Source organism: Passer domesticus, chromosome 7, assembly GCF_036417665.1.
Source record: "Passer domesticus isolate bPasDom1 chromosome 7, bPasDom1.hap1, whole genome shotgun sequence".
NCBI lineage: Eukaryota > Metazoa > Chordata > Aves > Passeriformes > Passeridae > Passer > Passer domesticus.
In genome coordinates, this window is record NC_087480.1 from 5399780 (window position 1) to 5422650 (window position 22871).

Below are 22871 nucleotides of genomic sequence, written 5' to 3' on the forward strand. Positions count from 1 at the left end.
GGAGAAAAGATCAAGCAACACAGCTGAGGGAGAGAAGGGAGGAAAAATGCTGAGACTGGAGGAAGAAGAGTCACAGACTCCCAGGATTTCCTGAGCTGGAAGGGACCCACAGGATCATCCAGTCCAAGCCCTGATCCTGCACAGACACCCCAACAATCCCACCCTGTGCCTGGGAGAGTCCAAACTCAGATCTGGTGAGTGCCCATTCCCTGGGGAGCCCTTCCAGTGTCCAACACCCTCTGGGGGAAGAACCTTTCCCTAAAATCCAACCTGAACCTGCCCTGACACAGCTCCAGCCATTCTTTGGGTGCTGTTCCAGGTCACAGAGAGCAGAGATCAGAGCTGGCTGTGAGCCCTTGGAAAGGTGACACTGTGAGTGTGAAGGGTGAACAAGAAACCAGGGGGAAGTGGAGGCAGCAAACCCAATAAACCCAACCCTCCCCAGCTCTTGCCCATCAATTCACTGCAATTAAAGTTGAATTAACAAAAACAACAGATTTTTTCAGTTGGGAAAACACAACAGTGGAACCTTGATCTTCCTCAGGTACCAAAACAGATCCAAGGCCATGATCCAAAGGAGAAACCAGGAAAAGCAGAACAAAGGAGAAAAATTACCCAGTAAAACCCATCTGGCTCACAGCATCCATGGAAATCCACACAAACCCACCTTCCACAGCCCCTCCAGGCTCTGCCAGGGCAAAGGGGGCTGGAATGAAAAATTAATTGTAAGCTGTTACTTAACACAGAGACAAAAAGAAGAGAACAAAGGAGTCCTTCAGGCAAAAAATGTGGAAAATGACAATCATTAATAACGTCAACTCCTCACTCCAGGATTTTCATCAGTTGGCTGAGGTGGCATCACATTGTCAAGTCACAAAAGCCATAAACACACCCAAAAAACCTGATTGATGCCAGAAAAATAAATGCAGAACTCACCAACATCAGGAGCTCCAGTTGGAATGTATCCAGAATGTTCAGGCTTGGAAAGGCCTGAAATCATCCTGGAGTCTCCTGGTAGGTGGAAAACACCCTGAAACTGCATTCCCGAGAGGAGGAATCCCCTCTTCAGAATTCTTAATCTCCCATGGTCAAGTGTTGGTGTGAAAAACAAGGATCTCAAGCACATTTTTAGAACCCTGTTTCTGGATTTCCATGAAGCCTGAGCTCTCCTCTGCTCAGGGAGGATGGAGAAGCTGCAGGAGGCCTGAAATTGCTCAGAAATTCTCATTTGAAAATGGTTCTTTTCCTTTTTTGATAACCCAGAAGGCAGGAGCTGGTGTGCCATCTATTAAACTATAAATAAAGACATAAAAGAAGAATTCCTAATCCACATCCAAGAAGGGCTGAGGTTCAAAACCCAGACCCCACCCAGGACTTCAGCATCTGGAGTGTCCCATCTCACACCTCAAAACATTCCCAGGCCTGGACTTTGATTTGGGTCTGCAGCCCTCTGTGTTGTTTTCTCGGGGGTGCAGCATTTTCCAGGCTCTTTCCAGCAGAATTCTTTCCATGCTGCCCATCATAATTTTTATGGAGTCACGAGGCAAATTTACAGCTGAGAAACTTCTCCCTGGCCCCACGCTGCCTCCCAGCTTTGATGTGCACAGCCCCTATAGCCATGAAAATTCACATCCACTTAACTCAAATCCCCCCTAATCAAATCCTTGGGAATCAGCACGTTCCTGGGTGGATTTGCAGCTGCTGCAGCAGTTTGGGCACCACGTGGCCACCAAAACCCTTCCCTGGGAGCTCAGGAGGGGCATCACTGCTCCCCAAGCACCCAGGAGAATGAGAGATAGCGGCAGGATTACCAGGACACGTCTTGCAAGCAGCATTCCCAAAGGAAAAGATCCCAAACACCCTCCTGAAAAGGCTGGTGCTGAATCCCAACTCTGTCCACCAGCCCAGGCCCTTGCAGGACCCTTTTATGCAGTTCCTAAAGTCCAGCTGGGGCCCAGAGCTCTGAAATTGGGGCAGTTTAGGGCACACCCAGGAGGAGCCACTCTGGAATTGGGAATCACCTGGGCTGCTGTTGCCTGCAGCAGGACAACCTGAGGCACCTGAGCTTCCTGGGGACAGGCTCCAGTGGGTGCTTTCCTGCCTGGGGGGACACACACCTCTTCCATCCTCCCTGGGCAACTGTGCCAGGGCCTCACCAACCTCACAGCCAGGAATTCCTTCCCAATATCCCATCTAACCCTGCTCTCTGGCAGAGGAAGCCATTCCCTGTGTCCTGTCCCTCCATCCCTTGTCCCAAGTCCCTCTCCAGCTCTCCTGGAGCCCCTTTAGGCCCTGGAAGGGGTCCTGAGCTCTCCCTGGAGCCTTCTCCTGTCCAGGTGAGCACCTCCTGCTCTCCCAGCCTGGCTCCAGAAGGACTCCAGCCTTTGGAGCAGCTCTGTGAGCTCCTCTGGACTTGCTCCAGGTCCTTCTAATTTTGGGGTTCCAGAGTTTGAGGCTCTGAGTTTGGGGTTCCAGAGTGTGGCCTCACCTGAGCAGGGCAGGGAGACAGAACCCCCCTTCCTGCTGCCCGCACTGGGGAAGTGCAGACCCCTCATGATCACCCCCAGCCCCTCTCACTGTGACCCACCTGTGAGCCCCCTGAATTCCCCCTCCTGCCCCCCAATGCTCTGCCTTGGTTCTCCAGCACAGCTGGTGCCTCCCCCATTTGCCTCCAGCACCAATCTGTTTTTTTAAAAACATTTATTTCCATCCCCATCCAATTTCTTCCCCTTTTCCTGGTTTTCTTTCCCAGCAGAGGGTTTCCAGCTCGGGATGGGGATGGCCACAGTGTGACTCCAGAGCTTTGTCCCGTGGCCTTCCCCAGCCTGGCACGCAGCGCTCAATTTGGAGCGCGGTGTCCTCGCTCTGTTCCATGCCGAGCTCTGTTGTCCAGAGGAATTAATTCCAGATTATGTGTGGGTGTGGACTTCAGCTGGGCAAAATTTGGATACCCTGGTTGAGTCATTATTGTCTGATGAATCTCTTGGTGACAGCCTTCGCCCCTATTGTTCTGAGGTGAGCCCCGTGGCAAGAAATGTGAAAGCAAGAAACAAAAGAATATAAAGAAAGGTTACGAAATCAAATTCAGTTAAGGCAGGGTTATTGTCCCTCCATCCCGCCTCTCTGGCCTCCAGTTGGGATTGGATTTGGCAGGAAAACAACCCCCATGGGACAGTGGCTGGGGTTTAGAGCAGGTTCTGGGGGGAGCCCGTCCCCGTGGGACCCTGGTGGCCCCAGTGACACAGCAGAGACTGGGAGGAGGAGTTATCATCAATTCTTAACATTTTATTTCTTTACTGGGTTAAACAAGGAGCAGAGAAAACCTCAGCCCCAAAATACAACAGAACTGAAAGCATTACAGGTACAGAGACTATTGAACACAGAGAGTAGTAGGATAATATTTTAATACAACTGAATTATAGCATGGGATTGTGTTTTTGTTGGGTTTTTTTTGTTTGTTTTTTGTCAAACCAGTTTGGAAAATAAATGTAATAGGAACTAGTGCAAAAAAGTTCTAAACATGAAGCACAGTGTATAAAATGGCATAAGAAAACTGTCCCCTCGAGGACACAGTCACTTTCTTATGACAGAAGGGAGAAAGAGAAACAGAAGGGGGGTGGGAACAGAGGGAGGGTCCAGGAGGCGGAGGAGGAAAAGCTGGAAAGAAAGAGAAACCGGGCCGGGGGATTAGAAAGGATACTTTGACCTCAGCAATGTTGGTTTGTGTCTCACCACCACGCACTGTTAAGGGACCTCGCTGGGGTCGGGCCGAGCTCTGTCACCACCCGCATGGCACGAGCACTCCAGAAGGGTTCGGGGCCGGCAGCCTGGGCACGGCGGGGCCGGGGCCCCCGAGGTCCCCAAGGTGCCCCCAAGGCCCTGGGACAGCAGCACAAGGCAGGGAGCCCCAGCTCGGACACGCTCCAGAGGGAGAAGGGCACGAGGGGCTGGGGTCTCCTCCTGCTCTCCCTCCCCACATCCCTCCTGAACACGGCTCCCTCAAGGACCAGCACACGGAATTTGATCCCAATTTCCACCCCAGTGCCTCCCATCTCCCTTTTTGAAGGCATCCTGAGGCTCGAAGGAGCTGGATTCGGTTTGGGTTGGAACAGAAAACCAAACCAAACCTCCATGAGAGGCATGGCTGGGGATCCCCAGGAATTCCTCCCAGGCAAAACCAGCTCTGATTCCCACGGGGAAGGTGTCCCTGCATTCCCAAGGTGTTATCCCGGCCTGCTCAGCCAGGATTCGCTCCAGCCTGTTCCCACCACGGAGCCACCCAGCCTCCTGCCCTGGAGAAACTGGCTGGATGCTATTTTAAGGAGAGCTGGTTGGAATTCCTTACAAATTGCTATTCTCTCCCAATCCGCTGCCGCCAGTTCCAACTCTGTGAGCAGAAAAAGTGTGATTGATTTTTTTTTTTTTTTTGCCTCGTTTTCTATTTGGAAAATGAAAGGTTTTGTGGGAAAGGACTGTTCTGGATGCATTTCTCAATTTGCAAAAAAAAAAAAATTGGTCATAATGATCAATCTGGCTTGTTGTGACAAGTTTCAAAATTAAAAAAAATCACTGTCTGGCTCTTTTTGTCTTTTTGTTTTGCAACTTAGGCATGTCCAGTTCCCAAATACATTTAAAAATGGTAAAACCAACCCCAAATTTCATAAGCCAAACCTAATTCTTGGGGTTTTTTTGTTGAGTTTCAGTTTACAACAAGCGGAGTTGTCGACCTTCTGGGCTCAAAAAGGATCCTGAAGTGCTAAAAAGGCTGGAAATTGCTCCTGGCCTGCCTGGAACACAGGTCCTGGAGATGTGGAGCAGGAAAGGGTGGAGGGACTGGGCTCAGAACTCAGCCATCTCCTGCCCAGGCCTTTGAGAGGGGCTGAGAGCTTTGATAAAACCCCAACAACTTTTAAAATTTATTATTCCTTATTTTTTTATGATCTTCAATTAAAAATGGTTCATTCCCCACCAGAGTCTTGCCTTTGCTCCCTTCCTCCTTCCTCATAGAGACATGCAGGGCTGGGAGGTCACTCAAAGAGCCACCTGGACCAAGAACACCCAAAAAAGCTGCAAAAATCCTTCCATTCCTGGAATAAAATGGGCTCATGGTGGGAGCTGTGCAGCCCCAGGGCTGTTGTGATACGGGAGCTCCAAGCAGGCTCCTTCTGTGGGAGAAGGGGTGATTTTGGGCTTGTGGGATGGTGGCACCTCCAGCTGGGATGCCCATGAGCTAAACTTCTGGGCTGAAGGAGATCCTTAACATCCAGCATGAACACCTGACATGGCCCTTCCCAACTTGTCCAGCCTAGTTTAAGAGAAATTTAACCCCCAGAGACGGGAAGCCCCAGGGAAGCAGGAAAAGCTGATTCACAGAATTCCCTGCCTGTCTTGGGTTATGATGTAAGATGTAACCAAAGACAGGTGGGGCAGTGTTCTTTATCTTCCCATGGCTCAGCCCTGATAACTCCCCCAGGGAAGCACCAGCCACTCTGTGAGGAGCCATCCCCACTGATGGGCCAGCAGGGTCCCACAGAATGGCTCATAGATCTCATCATCCCTTTGTGAGAGGCTCCACCCAGGGGGAGGAACCAAACATTCCTACCTGGATATAGTCTGAGGCCTGGAACACCACAGGAGCACTGCCACTGGATTCCCAGAGGACAAGAGCTCCACAACCACCACGGCACTTCCAGAGAAGGACCAGACCTTTCTACAGGATCACTGCTTTGACAGAACCACATCCATCACTCCAACAGCTCCCATTTAATGGGACTGCTCCCCACCCTGACCACCAGGCTGGCAGGTCGTGCTCTGACTCTGTCAGTCTAAGCCAGTGCTTCTGCACTACTGCCTTTAATTTTCCTATTAAATTGTAGTTCTGACTTGGAATCTCCTGCTGGTTTGCTTTCAAGCTGGAACATTTCTGGTGCCCAGAGTGGGCAGCCCTGGAAGATGTGGTGGTGAATTAGAGTGCTCTCTCCTTGCTGGAGGTTTGTGGTGAGGACCTGCAGCCGGAGAGGGACGGCAAGGATGGCACGGGGGAGATGGCACGGGATGGCACGGGGGAGAGAGGAGCCTGGTGTCAGCCGGGCATGGAGAAGGTGACTCTACCCACCTGGAGGAGGATGAGGAAGGGTACAGAGAGGAGGATGACGGGAACAGCAGGCACTCAGAAGATGATGATTTACAGACTGAAAAACCTAAGGCTGGTGACCTAAAGGAATTCCAAGAAGTGGAGGAAAGAGATCCTCAGGAACCGGTTGCTTCTTTTTCAGAGAGAGTGTGGAACACGTCTCCAGATGGGATCAAAATCCCTCCTGAGCCTCCTGGCAGATGTTCTAACCAATTGCAGGATAAAACTAAAAAGCTGTATGAGAGGAAAATAAAAGAGGGCATGGATATGAACTACAGCATCCAGAACAAAAAGGAATTTCGCAACCCCAGCATCCATGAAAAGCTGATCCAGTTTTGTTCCATTGATGAAATTGGTACAAATTACCCAAAGAACGTTTGATCCTCATAGCTGGTCCGAGGATTCACATTATGAGGCACTAGCTAAAGCCCAGAAGACTGAGATGGACAAAGTGAAGAAGGCCAAGAAAGAACGTACAAAGGTTGAATTTGTGACTGGCACTAAAAAGGGTACAACAAGAAGCGCTGGTTCCACAACCACCACAACATCCAGCACCACTGTGGGAGATGCCCAGAAGAAGGGGAGGAGGAGCAAGTGACACGTGTTGAGGAAGGGTCTCAAAGAATGACTCAAAATCATCTCATTGTGAGCTCCTGCACACTGAGGGGAGGAACCAAACATTCCTACCTGGATATAGTCTGAGGCCTGGAACACCACAGGAGCACTGCCACTGGATTCCCAGAGGACAAGAGCTCCACAACCACCACGGCACCTCCAGAGAAGGACCAGACCTTTCTACAGGATCACTGCTTTGACAGAACCACATCCATCCCTCCAACAGCTCCCATTTAATGGGACTGCTCCCCACCCTGACCAACAGGCTGGCAGGTCGTGTTCTGACTCTCTCAGTCTAAGCCAGTGCTTCTGCACTACTGCCTTTATTTTAATTTTCCTGTTAAATTGTAGTTCTGACTTGGAATCTCCTGCTGGTTTGCTTTCAAACTAGTACACTGCCCCATCACTTTCTGGCAGAATCCAGGAATGTTTCTGTCCTGACATTGTCTCCACCAAGCCCCACAGGCATTCCTTTCCCAGACAGCAGCAGGAATGGGAACAGGATGAATCACAAGCTGAGGGTAACCTGGGCTATGGGACCTCACTCCCTTTGGCTCTGTGGAAGTCATGGAATCCCAGAGTGGTTTGGGTTGGAAGGGATCTTCAAGATCATGCAGTTCCTCCCCCTGCCATGGAGGGACACTCCACTATCCCAGGTTGCTCCAAGCTCCATCCAACCTGGCCTTGGACACCCCCAGGGACAGGGTAGCCACAGCGTTTCCAGGCAACCTCAACAACCATCCCAAACCATCACACTCAGTGCCACCAGAGACCAGGAGGCACATGCAGAGCTCAGCACAGGGACACTCCAAGGCCTGGCCTCACAGGATCCTGCCCAGGAGCAGCAGATATCTGGGATTTTCCCTTTATTCCCTTCCTCCAGGCGGCAGCCGAGCGTCTCCCGGCCCCGCCCGCGGCCCTGAGTGGCAGTGAATGAACTGCCCTGACATCTCCTCTTGAAGCAAAGCAAAATGTGTTGAAGATAAACCAGTTCCAGATGTTTTCCCAGTGTTGCCAAGTTACTCAACATGTTCTGCTTTAGTTGTCAGATGCTTTCAAAGCGATTTCCCTAACTCCGAGCACGAATGGTGAGGGCTCTCCCTGGGAATCTTCTGCCTGGGGCTACCATGGATCTGTATTTTCATAAGAAAAAGACTCAGCTAATGATTAATGTTCCCCAGAGGAAGCGGGGCCTTTCTTTGGGATTTTTCTTCAGTTATTTTTAATTAATTTGTACAACTGGCAGCTACATGAAAGTGCAAAACCCGGGAATAACGCTGGACCCGACTCCTTTTGCTCCTTCTCTCTGCCCACACCTGGAGCTTGTGGAGACATCACCATCCCTCACTTCCCTGGGGATGAGAAACCCCCTCACCAGGGAGGAATCACTGCTTCCCACTGGGAATTTTCTCTGAGCAAAGAGAAGTTTGTCTACTGAAGGAAAAGTTGAGTTTTACATATTAATCCCAACATGGGGCATCTTCTTTAGGAACAAGAGATAAGAACATTGGATGAAGAGGACAAGGCCCCTTGGGTTTAAGTTCCTGGTAGGATAAATCATTTAGAGCTCACTTATTCCAAGGTGGCTTTGGGAATGTGGAGAGCATTTGGGATTGCACAAGGCCCCTGCTCGAGTGGACACAGGGCTTGGGGTGAAGCATCCCTGGACACACAGGGTAAGGAAGCCCTTCCCCAGCTTATCCAGGCACATTCCTTCTTTATCCAAGCACACCCGCTCCTTTTCCAGGCACATTCCCTCCACTTTGTAATAAAAATAATGCCAGTGGTGTTAAGTGAGACAATGTCACTGTCTGCTTCCCGGGCTGTTCTTTCAGAGAGCAAAGCCAGAGTACTCGGGGATGGAGGATTAGGAGGTTGTAATGTCAGACCAAAGGCAGGAATTTTATCTGATGGGCTCCTGATGATGGACTGCTCCATACACCACTTCCAGCTGCTCCTGCTCTGGGAACAGCCTTGTCTGGATCCGTTTAAGCAGATTGGCAAAGTGTTGAATGCAGCATATGGTGCCCTAAAACCACAGAACTTATTGACAGCAGCCCAGACTCACTAAAGAAAAGATCTTCTGCAGCCTCGCTCTGGGAAGACCCAGCACTTTCCTTGCAGCAGGTAAAGCCCATCCCATGCTCCCAGAGTGGATCCACATCCCATGTGCTCTCTCTGGCATCTCATCCTCTTGGGAACACCCCTCAGGATCCGTGGCCTGGAAAACGCATGGATCTCCTGTCCTGGTGGCCTCCTCACTCCTGGTGGATGGGGCTCAAACCTCCCCAGCAGCCACCCAAACCAGCCCAGCTCTGAATTGGCTCCACTTCCTGATTCACTGGGATGCAACACCTCCCGAGGGAAACCTCCAGCAGGTGTTATTGAAGGTGAAACTGTTTCTCACAGCTCCCAGGTTATCCCAGCAAATCCCTGCCAGCACCCCCTGAAGATGACTTGGGTTGTTGGATCTCACTCCTGCAGCTCTGTGGAAATAATGGAATCATGGAATGGTTTAGGTTGGAGGGATCTTAAAGCCCATTCTCTTCCACCCTCTGCCATGGGCAGGGACACCTCCTACGGGACCAGGTTGCTCCAAGCCCTGTGTAACCTAGCCTTGGACATTTCCACAACTTCTCTGGGAGCCCCACATCACCACCCCCAAGCCTGGCCTGGCTCTCCATCACCAGCAGGACACAAGGGCTTCAGGGCAGGGAGAAGGACGCGCGTCCCTCAGGGTGGTGCCAGATCCGGACGTGGTGCAGGGACTGAGCCAGGCCACACTGCTCAGTGTCACACATGACACAATGAACAGGGCCAGTGACTCAGGGCCACTTGCTGACGCACCACACTGGGCCATTCTTCTCTCTCCCGATGAGTCGCTCCGAGATTGGACACAGTCTATCTCCGAGAGAGGCGCCTGGAATTAGCTTAACTCTTGGCAGTACAGGAGAAATCTAATTTCCTTTGGGATCCGGCTGTCTGGAGGCAGGGATGGGGCTGTGCTCCTCCCCTGGCCTCCCCGGGAGCCTTTGCTCCTTGTCAGAGCAGCTCCACAACCCACTGCTCACAGAAATCCAAGGGATTGGATCCCGGTTTGCAGAACTGCTCCATGTCCAACTGTTCTGACTGGTGTAAACTAGAAATTAGATGGATGAGGAACAGTCAAATGAGAGACATCCTACTTTTGGGGTGGCAGTAGCAAGGGAATCTGCTCTGGAAACACTCTCCATCTTCCATGAGCACCACCTCTCCCACCCCACAAACCATGGGACAATGGGATCACAGGCCTCGTCTCTGCAGGACTTTGGGAACAGGCAACTGGTGGTGTGTAAACATCACCCCAAAGCTCTGAGATTCAAGTCAAAGCAGGAATCAAACATTCAGCTGCTTCTCAGAGCCTCTTTGGTCTGGAAATGGGCTGGAAATGTCAGGAAACCTGTGCTTCCCACGAGATGCCTGGTACTTCCTTCTTCCAGCCGGGCAGGAAGTAGCTTTGCTCATGGGGCTCTGCTCACGGGGCTCTGCTTGGCCTTGCTTCACCTCAACAGACCAGAAACCACAAAACTCCTACAGATCCTCAACTCTGGGACTTCTTGAACCCTCACAGGGATCCGAGATCAATTTGGGATGCAGGACGTTTCTTGTGCTCCATCCCTGTCTCCTGCAGTGACCCACGCTGGGCTCTGCTGTAGGTTCCTGTCAAGAGCCAGCCTGGAAACAGAGGGACCATCCCAGCCCCTCTGGGAGCAGGGAATGGGCTTACACCCAACTCGTGACCTTGTGCTAAAACACCCTCTCTTCCTTCCCTGCCCACACCCAGGACAAATTACAGCCCCTGGTGCCTGGCCTGGAGGCACCACCTCGCAGTATCCATGCTGGGAGCAGTTCTGGTGGGTGGGTGGAGAATTGGGAGTGTCTTGGAAATGACCTGGGGATCAGATCCTAAGGATCTGATGTTTGTTTGGGGCTGAATCCCTGGATATGCTGAGCTCAGGTTAAAAAACCACCCCAAGTGAGCCAAATGAGGCCACACCAGCCAGCACCTTGCCCAGCCAAGTCCAGCTGGGCTCCCAGAAATTTCCGGATCTGGGGGCATCCATGGATTGAAACTATTCACAAAAATGCTCCTCCCTAGCTGGGCTTTATTAGTGCCTCTTTGTGTGGGAGACTCTCCCTCCAAGCCAGATTTCTCCAGCCCGTTTGCCCAGTCCTCCTGCCATCCAGTCAATGATTTGTAGCTGGGAAGCATGGAAGGATGCCTTTGGGATTCCCTGCATCCAACTGTTGCCACGTGGGATCCCTGTCCCTCATAGCCTGTGTGCTGCTGGAGTCACATCTCCCCAACTCCTCACTGAGACCAGCCCCATCAGCCAGGGAGGACAACAAAAAAGGTTACACCAAATCATCAGGACACTTTGCAAAGTGGGATGTGGGAATGCTGGGGACATCCCTCCTGCTCCGAGCCTCCTCCCTCTCCTCCTCCTCGCACAGAGGAGCAGGAAAGGCCAGGCTGGAGGAGCAGGCTGGGATGCAGTGAGACCAACCCCGAGTGGTACCACAGTGCAGTGTCACAGCGTCCCACTCCTGTCCCCAAACGCCATCGCGAGGCAGCGCCGTGCTGAGGACACTGCGCCCCACCAGGGCGGCTCTGCCCCGAGCCCCAGTGGCTTTTCCCGGGAACAGGAGTGGGCCAGGCTGTGCCGGGAGGTGCTGCCCCTCCGCCTGCTCCCTCGGGATCCAGACCCAGGAGAAAAGGAACGAGGGCTGGGCTGACCGTCAAACCTCGGCACGGCGCGGCGCGGGGGGCGCGGGCACTCAAGGCACTCGCGGCAGCGGCCGGGGACACCCGGCAGTCCCATGGGGACACCCTTCGATTCCCAGGGACCCCTCCCCTCGGTGCCCCCGGCCCCGTGCCGTTCCTGCCCTCCCGGCGCCTGCGGGGCCCGGCAGTGCTGGCCCTGCCCGAACCCTTCTGGCGCCGGGTCCCGCAGCCCTGTGCGCGTTAGAGACTCTTCACCACGGGGATGCCCCGCGCGAGCAGCTCTTGGGGGATGTGCGGGGGTGCGTGTGTGCCACCCCCAATCCCGTGCCTCCCATTGGAGGAATAGCATGTGCCCCCCTTCTGGGAAAAGATCTGGCGTTCTCCTTGGAGGTCGGCTCTGCCCTCTGTGTCACTCGTCCCGTGCCACGCTCTCCTCCAGGGCGGGCGGGGTCTCCAGGCCGAGCCCCCCGGCGCCGCCGTGCACGCTCGAGAAGGACACCATGGTGTGGAGGAGCATCAGGACCAGCACGCACAGTCTGATCCTGCTGCTGCCGAGGCGAGACCCCGCAGAGACCGGCAGCAAGGACGGGGAGCGAGGCTGGTGGTACTGGTGGTACTGGTGGTGGTGGTGGTGGTGGTAGAGGTGGTAGTGGTTCTGCCTCTGGTGATGGAGGTGGGGGTCGTGGCGGTGGAAATGGAGCGACTCTGACGCCGTGGATTTGGGGGATGTGTCCTCGTTGCTGTCCGGGGGGTGCTCGCAGGAGTCCCATTGCACCTCGCAGCACTTGGCCTCCTCGTCGGGCAGCTGGTTCTCCAGCAGGCCTGCAGGGAGGAGGAAGCAGGAGGAGGGGTCAGCAGGACAGTGAGGATGTGGCTGCAGAGGAAGCGAGCTCTGGTGCCCACCAGTTGTGGGATGGGCACACTTCAAAAACAGGACATCCAGACACCCCCTGGGACTGGCCCCAAAATGTCTGTGAGCCTCCACAGCAAGGCAAGCTCAGGGCTCCCCAAATCCTGCTCACAGTGGTTCAATATCCCCACCCTGCTTTAACCCACCACCTGCAGCTCCCTCCATGCTTTAGCTTTTAGCCAGAAGCAGGACTTTCACCTCCTGGGCTAAGATGTTGCTGTGCCCCTATTAACCCCTTACCCCCGTACCCTTGGGGTGGCCACATTTTGGCATCAGGCAATGTTTCCACACTGCCCCTCCTCCCACTCCACCCCACAAGCCTTCCAAACGCGGGGAGTGGCTTGGAAACTCGCCAGGGCTCACCATCACCCCCCTGTGCCCGGCGCGAGCCCGGCCCTCCTTACCCGTACAGATGAAGCCAGGCAAACCTCCATAGATCAGCTCGTCATTGTCCGGTAACACGAAGGGGCACCTGGTCTGCACCTCCAGGCAGTATTGCTTGCATGGGATCCGCTGCCGGCACTGCTGCTGGGTCACGTTGAAGTACTCGGAGCACAGCCACGCCTTGTAGACAGCCTGGGGGAAATCATGGAGAAGGACATGTCACTTCCCAAGCGCTGGGACAGCTGGAGCATGGCAGTGTGGAAGGGGACGGGAGAGCTCCCAGCTCTTGTGGGAAATGCGTGTTGGGGTCATTTGTTGAACAGTGATGGGTTCAAACAACCCAGTGGAGTGTAACAATGGTGGAACTCCTCTATCCAGCTAAATCCACCACAAAAATAAAGCTAATTGCCACATGGAATAATGTCCCCTACAGACAGGCATTGTGGCAGGTTCTGCCAACATCAGTGACCCAAGGGCTCAGTCCATCACACCAAAATTCAAACGCTGCTTATCACCCATCCCAGAGTGTCTTTCTCATCCCCAAGACATCCCATGGCTCTCCTGGGAAGGGGAGGATTCTCACCTTCTCTAAAGTGCTTTGGCCCCCATCAGCTCGGGCCATGGGACAGCAAAACACATCATGGGCTGGTCTTTACTGGAAATTTCCTGCTGGAAAAGCTGCAGGACAGAAGCAGCTGGGACGCAGCACATGCAGCCACTGCACCTCAGGCTTGTGCCTCTCTGCCACCAAATAACACCTTCCTCACCTTCCCCACCAGGTCCTGGGAGAGATTCCCAATTTTCTGACATCTGGAACTTCTGCTGTGCCATTTCTTTTGGCTAAAGGGGGAAACTTGTTTATTTTCCATGGATGTTCTGGCACTGGGATGTACCAGTGGTACAGGTGTCTTCATGTACTCTGTTCACCCTCCTGATACTTCAAGCTGTGCATGGCAACATTTCCAGAAGGAAGAGCGCCCTGGGGTTTCAGCAGTGACTGCAAGGCTGTGCCACATTCCCTGCCTCTCCAGCCTGCCCAGTCCTGGGTTTCCCTCTTCCCTTCCAGCCTCCGTGTGCTTGTGCCCACAGCAGAGAGCCAGGCACAGCCCAGTTGGCTCAGTTACATCCATATTCCCAAATTTCCCATATCTGCCCAGCATCAGGCACGGGGGAAGTTGTTTGTCTCCACTGGCTGTAGCTGACAGGGAGGGAGAGCTCCCGTTTCTCCTGGTGTGCATCATTCCTCAGGCTGCAAGAAACCCATGGCACTTCCAGCTCATCCCTGAACTCATGAGGGCACAAGTGACAGCACCATGGTCATTCCACGATCACATCCAACTTCCTTTGAAACCAGCTAGAAAGGGCTCCCTGTGATTCAAAGGGAGTGAGTTTCCCTCCTCGGCATGCTCAGAGAAACCCAGTGCTCCGCCTTCCAGCTGCCTTTTCATTTTCTGGAGGCTTTAAACCCATCACTTCTTTGTTTCCCCATGTTTTTCATAGATCCTTATCGTTGTTTCTTTGGCCCACAGTGGTGTCTCAGGATTAAAGCTGGTTGGGAAATTCTTGGCAAGTTATTTTAGTTTTTTGTTTGTTTTTTTTTTTTTTCCTGTAAAATGCCAAATCATGAAAGCCAGAATTTTCACAGAATTGTGTTAGCTTTGGTGAAACTTTCATCCCAAAAAGTTTAATGGGTGCCAGGACACAATTTATGGAGTGAACATTTTGGAGCAGCCCCCAGTACCATGGCCAGGGCTGGCCCCTGGGATGTGGGAATGCAGGTGCTTGCTCTCCTTGTCCTGTATTAATTACTGGGACACAGTGGAGCAGCTCTGCAGAGTGTGAGGACACAAGCAGGAGAGTTTTGAGGTCTGGATCTGCATCCCTGAACATGGAAGTGTCCAGGACTAGGCTGGGTGGGGTTTGGAGCACCCTGGGAGAGTGGAAGGTGTCCCTGCCTGTGGCAGGAGGTGGCACAGGATGGGTTCAAGGTCCCTTCCAACTCAAACCACGCTGTGACTGCATGATCTGATAGAAGTGAGGAAGAAGAGCTGTGCTCTGGAGGGGCCACAACCCCCACTGCAACACTGCCCTCCCTGACAGCCCCTTGTCCCTTGGGGACAGTGTGTGGAGCAAGCAGACACGGGGACAAGGAGGACACAGCAGGACCCCTCAGTGGGTGGCACACAGCCCTCTGCAGGCACCATGAGTTTCTCCCTGTTGGGAAAGCAGGACCTGTCCCTGCTGCTATGGAACCTCAACAGGACGTAAAGGAGGGTTAGAGAGCTCAGGGGACAGTGACACCTTACACTGATGGGACACAGCACCAGGGGGTGTAAAATGGGCTCCAAAGCAGCCACTGACTGCCCAGGATGCATTCAGACAGGCCATACCCTTATTCCAGTCTGAGGACTCAACAAGTCCCTGACTGGACACAATGCTGTTGTTCCCACATGCTCCAGACCCACTCCAGTGCAATGTGGAGCAAAACAGAGAGAGGCTTTATTAATTACCTTAATTATTTGGGGTGCCTTTAGAGCAAAAAGAAGAGGGTGTCCTGAGAACACCCCGACCCTCGGAGCGTCCATCAGTGAGTGGCTGGATGAGCTTCTCCTTCCCCTGGTGACCTTCCAGGATTTTGGGCAGCTGGTGTGGATGACCTGCTTGAATTTGAACTGGCTGATGTCAGATGGGTGAATTCCCCCCAAAGCCAAGAAGTTTTCACGATTAAAATCTGGATGGGTTAATTGAACCACAACCAGCCTGCAGTTTTAAAGGGAATTACGAACACAAAAGAAGCTGGATTGACATCACTGGTGTGCCCAGTCCATTCTGGGATGGACACCCTGAATCCATCCCTCCAGCTCAGCCTCTTTTCCAGCCCTCATCTGCCTTAGGATAAACATCTCCATCAGTGGGACTTCCTTGTGTTTCCCAAGGAGGTTGTTTTACAGCACTTATCTTGCTGCCTACAAGTTTTCCTTCATACTTGACCTACATTTTTCCATCCAAAAGTTCACTCCCTTCAATCATTCCCTCCACCATTCCCTCTCCCTGCTCTGTGTTTACACATCTCTAATATTTGCAGATGTCTCACGCTCCCCCTTTAGTCACAACTCAGGCGAGCTCGGCTGATTTACTCACTCCCATTTCCTGCCAGTCTTCTTCCCAGCTCCGACTCTCCCACGCTGCTTCCCAGATCCCAGTCACATCCCAGCTCCCACCTGGGCTCACATGCAGCCTGGCATGGAGGGTACACTGAGTGCTCCAGCAGAGGATTGTGGGTGTCACCTCAGCTGTCCCAGCTCCAGATTTGGGGGGAAAAGGCAGCTGGAACGGGAGATTTCCCAGAGCTTTGTAGAAAGCTGATTGGGTTCATCCTGCTCTCATGTGGAAGCAGCTGGCACAAGCAAACTCTGCATGGATCCACAAATACCCCCCCTAAAATGTTTGTGATGATTCCCATCAGGGAAGTCTGGCAGAGGTTTGGGGTCACACACAGGACATTCCATGAATTTCATGAAAATATGGAAGGAGACACTGCAAGGAGCTGGTGATACCACTGGGGAGGGCAGAGCTGGAGCACTCATACAGAACCTGAACCAGGATTCCCTGGCTGCCTTCCATTCTTCCTTCCCCTTCCCCTTGAGGGAAGCACTGACCCCAGCCAGCCCATGCCATTCCCTTGTGGCAGATCCTCCAGGTGCTGCAGCAGCAATTCCTGCAGCTCTGCAGGATGGAAACTGCCTGTGTGTACTCAAAACCAGAGACATCCAAGACCTGCTGGTCCAGCAGGGCTCTCCCACTCCATTGGGTTCAGGCAGAGACACAGGTGGATCTCCAGGAGATCCCAGTGTCCTCCCATCACTCACCCACAGAGATCCATGTCACAGACAAGGAGCAAATTCCCTGGGATGCTCAAGGTTTTGGTACCTTCAAGCTTACCCCACACAACCTCCTTAGTTCTGCTGTTAAAAAAGACGTGAGAATTTAGGACAGGAAGAAATTTATTCCCTGCTCAACTAGGAAAGCTCCCTGCTTTCCATTCCTGCCCTCTCTGGATTCTTCAGGAAGCGGGTTGAGTTGCAATCAGTGTTCCTGCCATTCTGGTTTGGCTTTTGGCAGATCTCCAGCCTGGCCAAGTAAATTAAAGTGACCTCAACTCCAAAATAGCTCCAGTTTGGTGCCCTCTTTCTGCATTTTTAGCTCTGGAGGACTGGCTGCATGACTCTGAGAAAGCACAGGGAATTTGGCTGCCTAGGAAAGGAGCCAACTTCAGACACCCGATTTATATGGAAGGAAGAGGACAGACTATCTGTCCACATTGGAATTTTGGAGGTGGGATGAAAAACCTCATCATAAAAGACATTAAAAAAGCCCCAAATGAATTGGATTTCTAATAGTGAATTACACTGTCTGCTCACGCTCCCAGTGGGGTCTGGAAGCAGCAGCCAGAGGGATGGTGCTTTCACAGGGAATTCTGTGCCAAACAGGAGTTCTTCCCTGCCTGCACTATTCCCTCTGTCTCCTGGCAGTATCAGAACAGCATTCCCCAGCAAACAGCTTTTCCAAACTCTTTTTGTGTCCTTAGGATTTCTCTACAAATTTGGCCACTTCAAGGCCAGTCCAGTTGCTGCCAGTATGTTGGAGACACTGGCACTGCCTGTGGAACCATCCCAGCCACATTTTGGGAGAACAGAGCAGGAATGGAGCAGCATTCTCAGGATACACCATCACTGCAGAGGATGCAGTGCTTGGGATAGTCTGGATGCTCACTGGGAATGCCAGCTGTAATTAACACAACAAACTGAACAGGAATCAATGCTTGGGAAGTTTCCCCAAGGAAAATCCTGCTAATGGCACAAACATAACAAACCCTTCTCCTTAATTAGAGGCGGGGATTGAGGCAGCATCCCCAGACCAAAATCCACTTCTCTGGAAGGGGGAGATGCAGACTGGAAGGCAGAGACTGAAATAGGGAGGTTTTCCCTACAAAATAACCTCAGAAGGAGATCTGGGAGTGTGCTTGGACCAGAGGTGAGGATCACTCTGGAAGTTGAGCTCTGCCATCATGATTCTCCTCCTTTCCCTCTTCTCACTGGGTGCACCCAGCTCCCAGCAGGGATGGGAAGAAAAATCCCTGCCTGCCCCTGCCAGACCCCCAGCCTGGAGCAGCCCCCTCCCCTCCCTGGGACTCACATTTCCATCCTGGTCTGAGAGGAGCATCTGGAGTGGCTGTGCCTCATTAATCTTGGACACAGGGAAATGAGCACTGCTAATGAGCCGCTCGGGCAGCTCTCCAAGCTCTGGCACACGAGGATGCAGCGCGGGAAGCAGGACAGGCTGGGGGGAGAGAAGAGCCCCCCTGGATGGCAGAGGATTAAGGGAATACTGAGGTGCAGGGCCAGCCAGGAGGAGTCACAAACACATCTGCAATGTCCAATTACCACTGTATTCAATTAACTCAGACAGTAACAATGTGGAGCTTTAAACCAGCTTATTTTAGGCTTTTTAAAAAATTCTCCTTGCTATGGGCTGTTCCAACATCATCGCTGGAACAGCTGATTTTTGGTTTCTTTGATAGTTCTGGAGTTGTTATCCCTGCCTTGACACATTCACATGCTCTGGGTTAGGAGAGAGGGGACAAAAACACCAACCCAACCCTAAACCCCAACAACTGGGCAGGATTATGGGATTTGTATTGTTTTTCCTTCATTTTTAATATAAAGTTGCCTCTTGCCTGGCGATGACAGCACTGGAGCCGCAGCTCCTCCGTTTCCCAACCAGGGGAACCTCTGCCCATTGTACCCAGCTCCAGAGGGCACAGAGTGGTGGCTCTGGTGGGCACTGGGATGGGGCTGCCAGCAGGAATGCCTGGGACACGGATGGGGATGGAGGAATGGGGATGGATGCACGCAGGGTGCAGGGAATGGCACTGGTGGGAATCCCAGCTGGAGTGGGTGTTCCTCAAACACCACTGGAAGCTCCACACAGAGCTGCTGGGCTGGCTGGCACGTGCCCATTCCAGGCTCTCCATTACCCTCAGCCCACTCCTCTCCAGCCTTGGTTTGCCCAGAAGTTCTTCCCCAGCCATCCCACCCATGACAGTTTGCATCCTGATGCTGTGTGCCGTTCTGGGCACAGGGGGCCTGGGTCTGGCACTGAGCAGGCTCATCCTCCAGGAAGGTCCTGGGTGGTGGAACATCCCCTGTGCTCCCAAACTTCCCACCTACATCCCACAGGACCAGACCAAGTGATGAAATCACTTCCAAATTACCTGGAAGCAACTTGTCAGAGCTACTCATTCACCACTCAATCACCTCATGAAGCAGCTGATAGTTTTAAGGGTTAGAACTTTTGGTTTTCATTTAAAAAATAAAGCATTTTAGCTTTAATTCCCAGTTCCTGGATTAAAGAGACTGTGTGAATGCTCCTTCTTTTAGAAGGAAAAACCCCAGATTTCCCCCTCCAAGCCACTCAAATCAAGTATGAGACAAACAACACTCCAGGTGCTCATTGGTCAAAATTAAGAGAAAATAGCTTTAAAGTGTGATCTCCACACACCAGACACACTCAAGGCCCAGGTAACAGCTGCCACACAGTGTCATGATATCAGGCAGCTCAACACATGCCTTGGGAAGGACTGGAGTGGGAAAGGCTGGGAGAACCAGCACCCCAACCTATCTGTGCAACCACACACACACCCCCAGCAGCCACAGGTGATGGGCTGGGGGGTGGCAGTGCCAGCTCCCAGCCCCAGTAGGAGGTGGCAGTGCCAGCTCCCAGCTCTGGGAATGCTCTCAGGGGACAGACACCACAGTCACAGCCTCCTGGCTTTGCTCGTCTGCTCATGGCACCGAGGGCTGCTGTGTGCAGAGCCCAGGGAAAAGCCTGCTCTCATCCCAGCAGATGCCACACTGCCCTTGGAACAAGCCCAGGAGGCAGAGCTTGCATTCCCTGGAAGAGCAGAGCTTGTGGACTTGCTTTGGACACCTCTGACAGCTCCTGTGCTGAGGGGACAGAGCACACAGCATCCCAACACGGCCATGTGCCTGTGCCTGTTGATTAATCACAGTAATTAATGGCACAGCTGGATGAACAGGAAGGCAGTGACCACTGCCAGGCCCTCCTGCTTCCCACAGCCAGTGCCTGTCTCCATGCATGTCACAGGTTACTCCATGCCCTTTCCCTCCCACCACAGCTCCCACTTTTCCCAGTGCAGGCTGGGACCTGGCTGGAGGTTATCCCTGCCCTGCCTGACCACTCCTACAGCCCCCAGCCCATTGCAGGAGGCTCTTGATCCCATCACTGCTACAAAACATCCCAATTCCCATGGAATATTTCCATTTCATTATCCAACTCCACCTCGGGGTGGATGCATCCTCTCTCCACGGGGGTGAGCACGGGGTGACAGTGCTCTGCTCAGGGATGGGAGCTCTTATCCCAGCATTCCTGATGTCATCTCCTGTTCAGTCCCCTCTCCTCACCCTGGGAATTCCCTGGCAGTGTCTGGGACACGGTGGCCCAGCCATGGTGGGCACTGCTGCCAGACCCCAGGCACAGCCAGTCCCTGTCCCAAAATCCCAGCCCGGGAGCACAGTGAGGCCACAGGGACCAGCATTCCCAGGCTGCAATCAATCCAGGCTGCTGCTCTGTGCTCTCCTTTCAAAAAGGGTCTTGGCTGGGCTTTAGAGAAGAGAAGAGCAGCTTGTCAGGAAGGCAAAGCCAGCTGGAGTGTGGAGGTTTGTGTGGGAAGGGGGTGGACACCAGGAGACAGGGACAAACAGCAGCTCTCACTGGCATCTGGAGGGCTCTGTCCTTGTGACACCACATGGCCATGCCCCAAGGTGGAAGAGGAGAGGCCAGGCCTCCAGTTCCAGGGCCTCACCACACTCTGAGGGAAATTCTTTCTAATATCCCATCCATCCCTGCCCTCTGGCAATAGAAGCCATTCCCTGTGTCCTGTCCCTCCATCCCTTGTCCTAAATCCCTCTCCAGCTCTCCTGGAGCCCCTTTAGGCACTGGAAGGGGCTCTGAGGTTTTTCTGGAGTCTCCTCTTCTCCAGGTGAGCACCCCCAGCTCTCCCAGCCCGGTTCCAGAGGGGCTCCAGCCCTTGGAGCAGCTCTGTGCCCTCCTTGGGACTCGCTCCAGCAGCTCCATCCTGTACAATCCCTCACTGCCAGCCCCAGTGGGTCAGATACCAGCCCATCCTACCAGCCCAATGACTTAAAAAGTAATTAAAGACCTCTGCAAAACTGGAGCTGAACACGATGGAGTTGGGGACAGAGGGAAAGTGAGGTCCCTGCAATCCATTAGGATGGCTTGAGGAATTCACTCCCATTAGATCCTGCTGCAGGCAGGGGCTTAGCAGGATTCAAAAGTGGATTAAACATTTATACAGCTAATGAGAACATCCTGTTACATTAGATAGGATATAAAAAAATAAAGGCGAGACACTTCAGGGCCACGAGCCATAAATTACCCACCAGTGATGGGGGCAAGGGAGAAGTTTCTCTGCTCATCCCCCTTGCAAAGAAGTGGTGAGGCTGGAAAATTGTTCTCAGGATGGTGTGAGTGTCCAGCCCGGCCAGGGCTTGTCTCAGCAGGGCTGACTTGTATCCAGTGCCTAAGGAACAATCCTGTATTCTGCCAGGAGCCCCTTGCACAGCATCCTGTGAGGTGCCACTTGGCTTGAGTGGGAATGGGACAGGGTATGAGGCAGCAGGAGGAACCTGGTCCCTCCTGTCATCCTTGTGCACCTCACAGAGATGGGCAAGCAGCAGGATCTGGCCCATCCCTGCTCCCTCATGGAGCAAACAGGGAGACAGGAGCATCCCGGCTCCTGGGCACCTTCCATGGTCACAGAGAAGTGCAGTTTTCCATGCTCATGTGCATGGTTTTCCATGCTCATGCTGGGTCTTGCAGCCACCTCAACTTGTGCCCACAGGTCCCTTAAATGCTAGCAAAGATGATTTTGAGATGCTTATCAGCACTCCTGGCAGCTCCAGCTGCTGGAGACACACACCAGGCCGTGGCTCATGTCAGACCCCAGAGCTGCAGCCTCTGGTTTTCTCCCTGGCTGAACAGCACTTGCAGAAATCTCCTGCTCCCCTGCAGGGGAGGAAAGCCCCAGGATGACTCTCAGTCTCCGTGGTGAGCAGCAGGCGCTCCCGGCTGGCATTGCTCCTCAGACAGAGCATCCCAAGGGATGTGCTACTGCAGGGAAAGCATTCCTGCTGCTCTCCCCTGGAGCCAGCCCAGGGCAGGCTGGGCTCTCCCTGTCCCTCATGCTCCACAGAGTGGAAGTGCTTCCCCTGCATTCCCAAGAGCGAGGGGTGTCTGGAGAGTGATCCCAGGACCACAGCCCCAGGCTGCCACCCCAGAGCTCCTGGTGCTTCCTGACAGTCTCATTTGAACGGGAGAGCAAGGAATGATGACAAACAAGCAACACAGCAAGGCAGGAAAACACTGCTCACTGCTCCCTGCACACACAGGCAGAATCCCCTGTGGATTCCTCCTCTCCACATCCAGCTCCATGGAAAATGACGTGGAAGACAACCAAGGAATATGACACCAAAGACCAAGAGCAGATCAGGGAGATGCCCAGGTCTGAAGGGGGTTGAACTCATTACATTAAAACACGATTACACAAACACAGCTCTTGTTCTGCTGGCACTGGTCAGTCCTTCCCAAACTGCAGCTGTTCAGAAAATTCCAAGAAAATTCCACTTGCCTCCTTGCCCTCTGTAAACACCAGCAGTGGGGAATGCTTGGGACTGGTGCCTGCAGGCTCCAGTGTTCCAGGCTCCCTGATCTGTGCAAACCCAGGAGCTGGCACACCCCTCACCAGGAAAACCCCCAACCCAGCCACCTCCAGGCCCCCTCTCCAGCTCCACCTTCGCTCTCCTGTCCATCTGCAGCCTCCACCCACCAGCAGTGCTGCAGAGCTGCCGTGCAGGGATAAGATTCCAGCCAAGATGCCAAACACGTGTATCTGTTACTCCCAAGAGCATGAGCAGGGCAGGTGGCATTTCCTTCTCCAGCCAGGACCAGGAACATCAGGATGC

The 22871-nt window shown here is 53.2% G+C and overlaps 2 protein-coding genes across 3 annotated transcripts in view; one reads left to right on the top strand and one right to left on the bottom strand.

Annotated features, from left to right (window-relative positions):
* Positions 1–3264: 3264 nt before the first annotated feature.
* The window catches only part of NALF2 (NALCN channel auxiliary factor 2), a 28081-nt gene continuing 8474 nt past the window's right edge, over positions 3265–22871 (bottom strand). The window contains exons 2-3 of one of the 2 annotated variants that reach the window (XM_064426572.1): positions 12852–12999; positions 3265–12335 (exon numbers count right to left, since the gene is read on the bottom strand). In XM_064426572.1, the coding sequence (XP_064282642.1) occupies positions 11923–12335; positions 12852–12999 (561 nt within the window). In that variant the 3' untranslated portion in view covers positions 3265–11922. Of the gene's footprint in view, positions 12336–12827; positions 13000–22871 lie in introns of both variants that reach the window. The other variant, XM_064426571.1, reaches the window with a different exon arrangement.
* Positions 6045–6758, top strand: LOC135304176 (SAP30-binding protein-like). The gene is given in 3 exon segments (XM_064426381.1): positions 6045–6072; positions 6075–6507; positions 6509–6758. Coding segments are annotated over 3 exon segments (684 nt in total). The 3' UTR covers positions 6732–6758.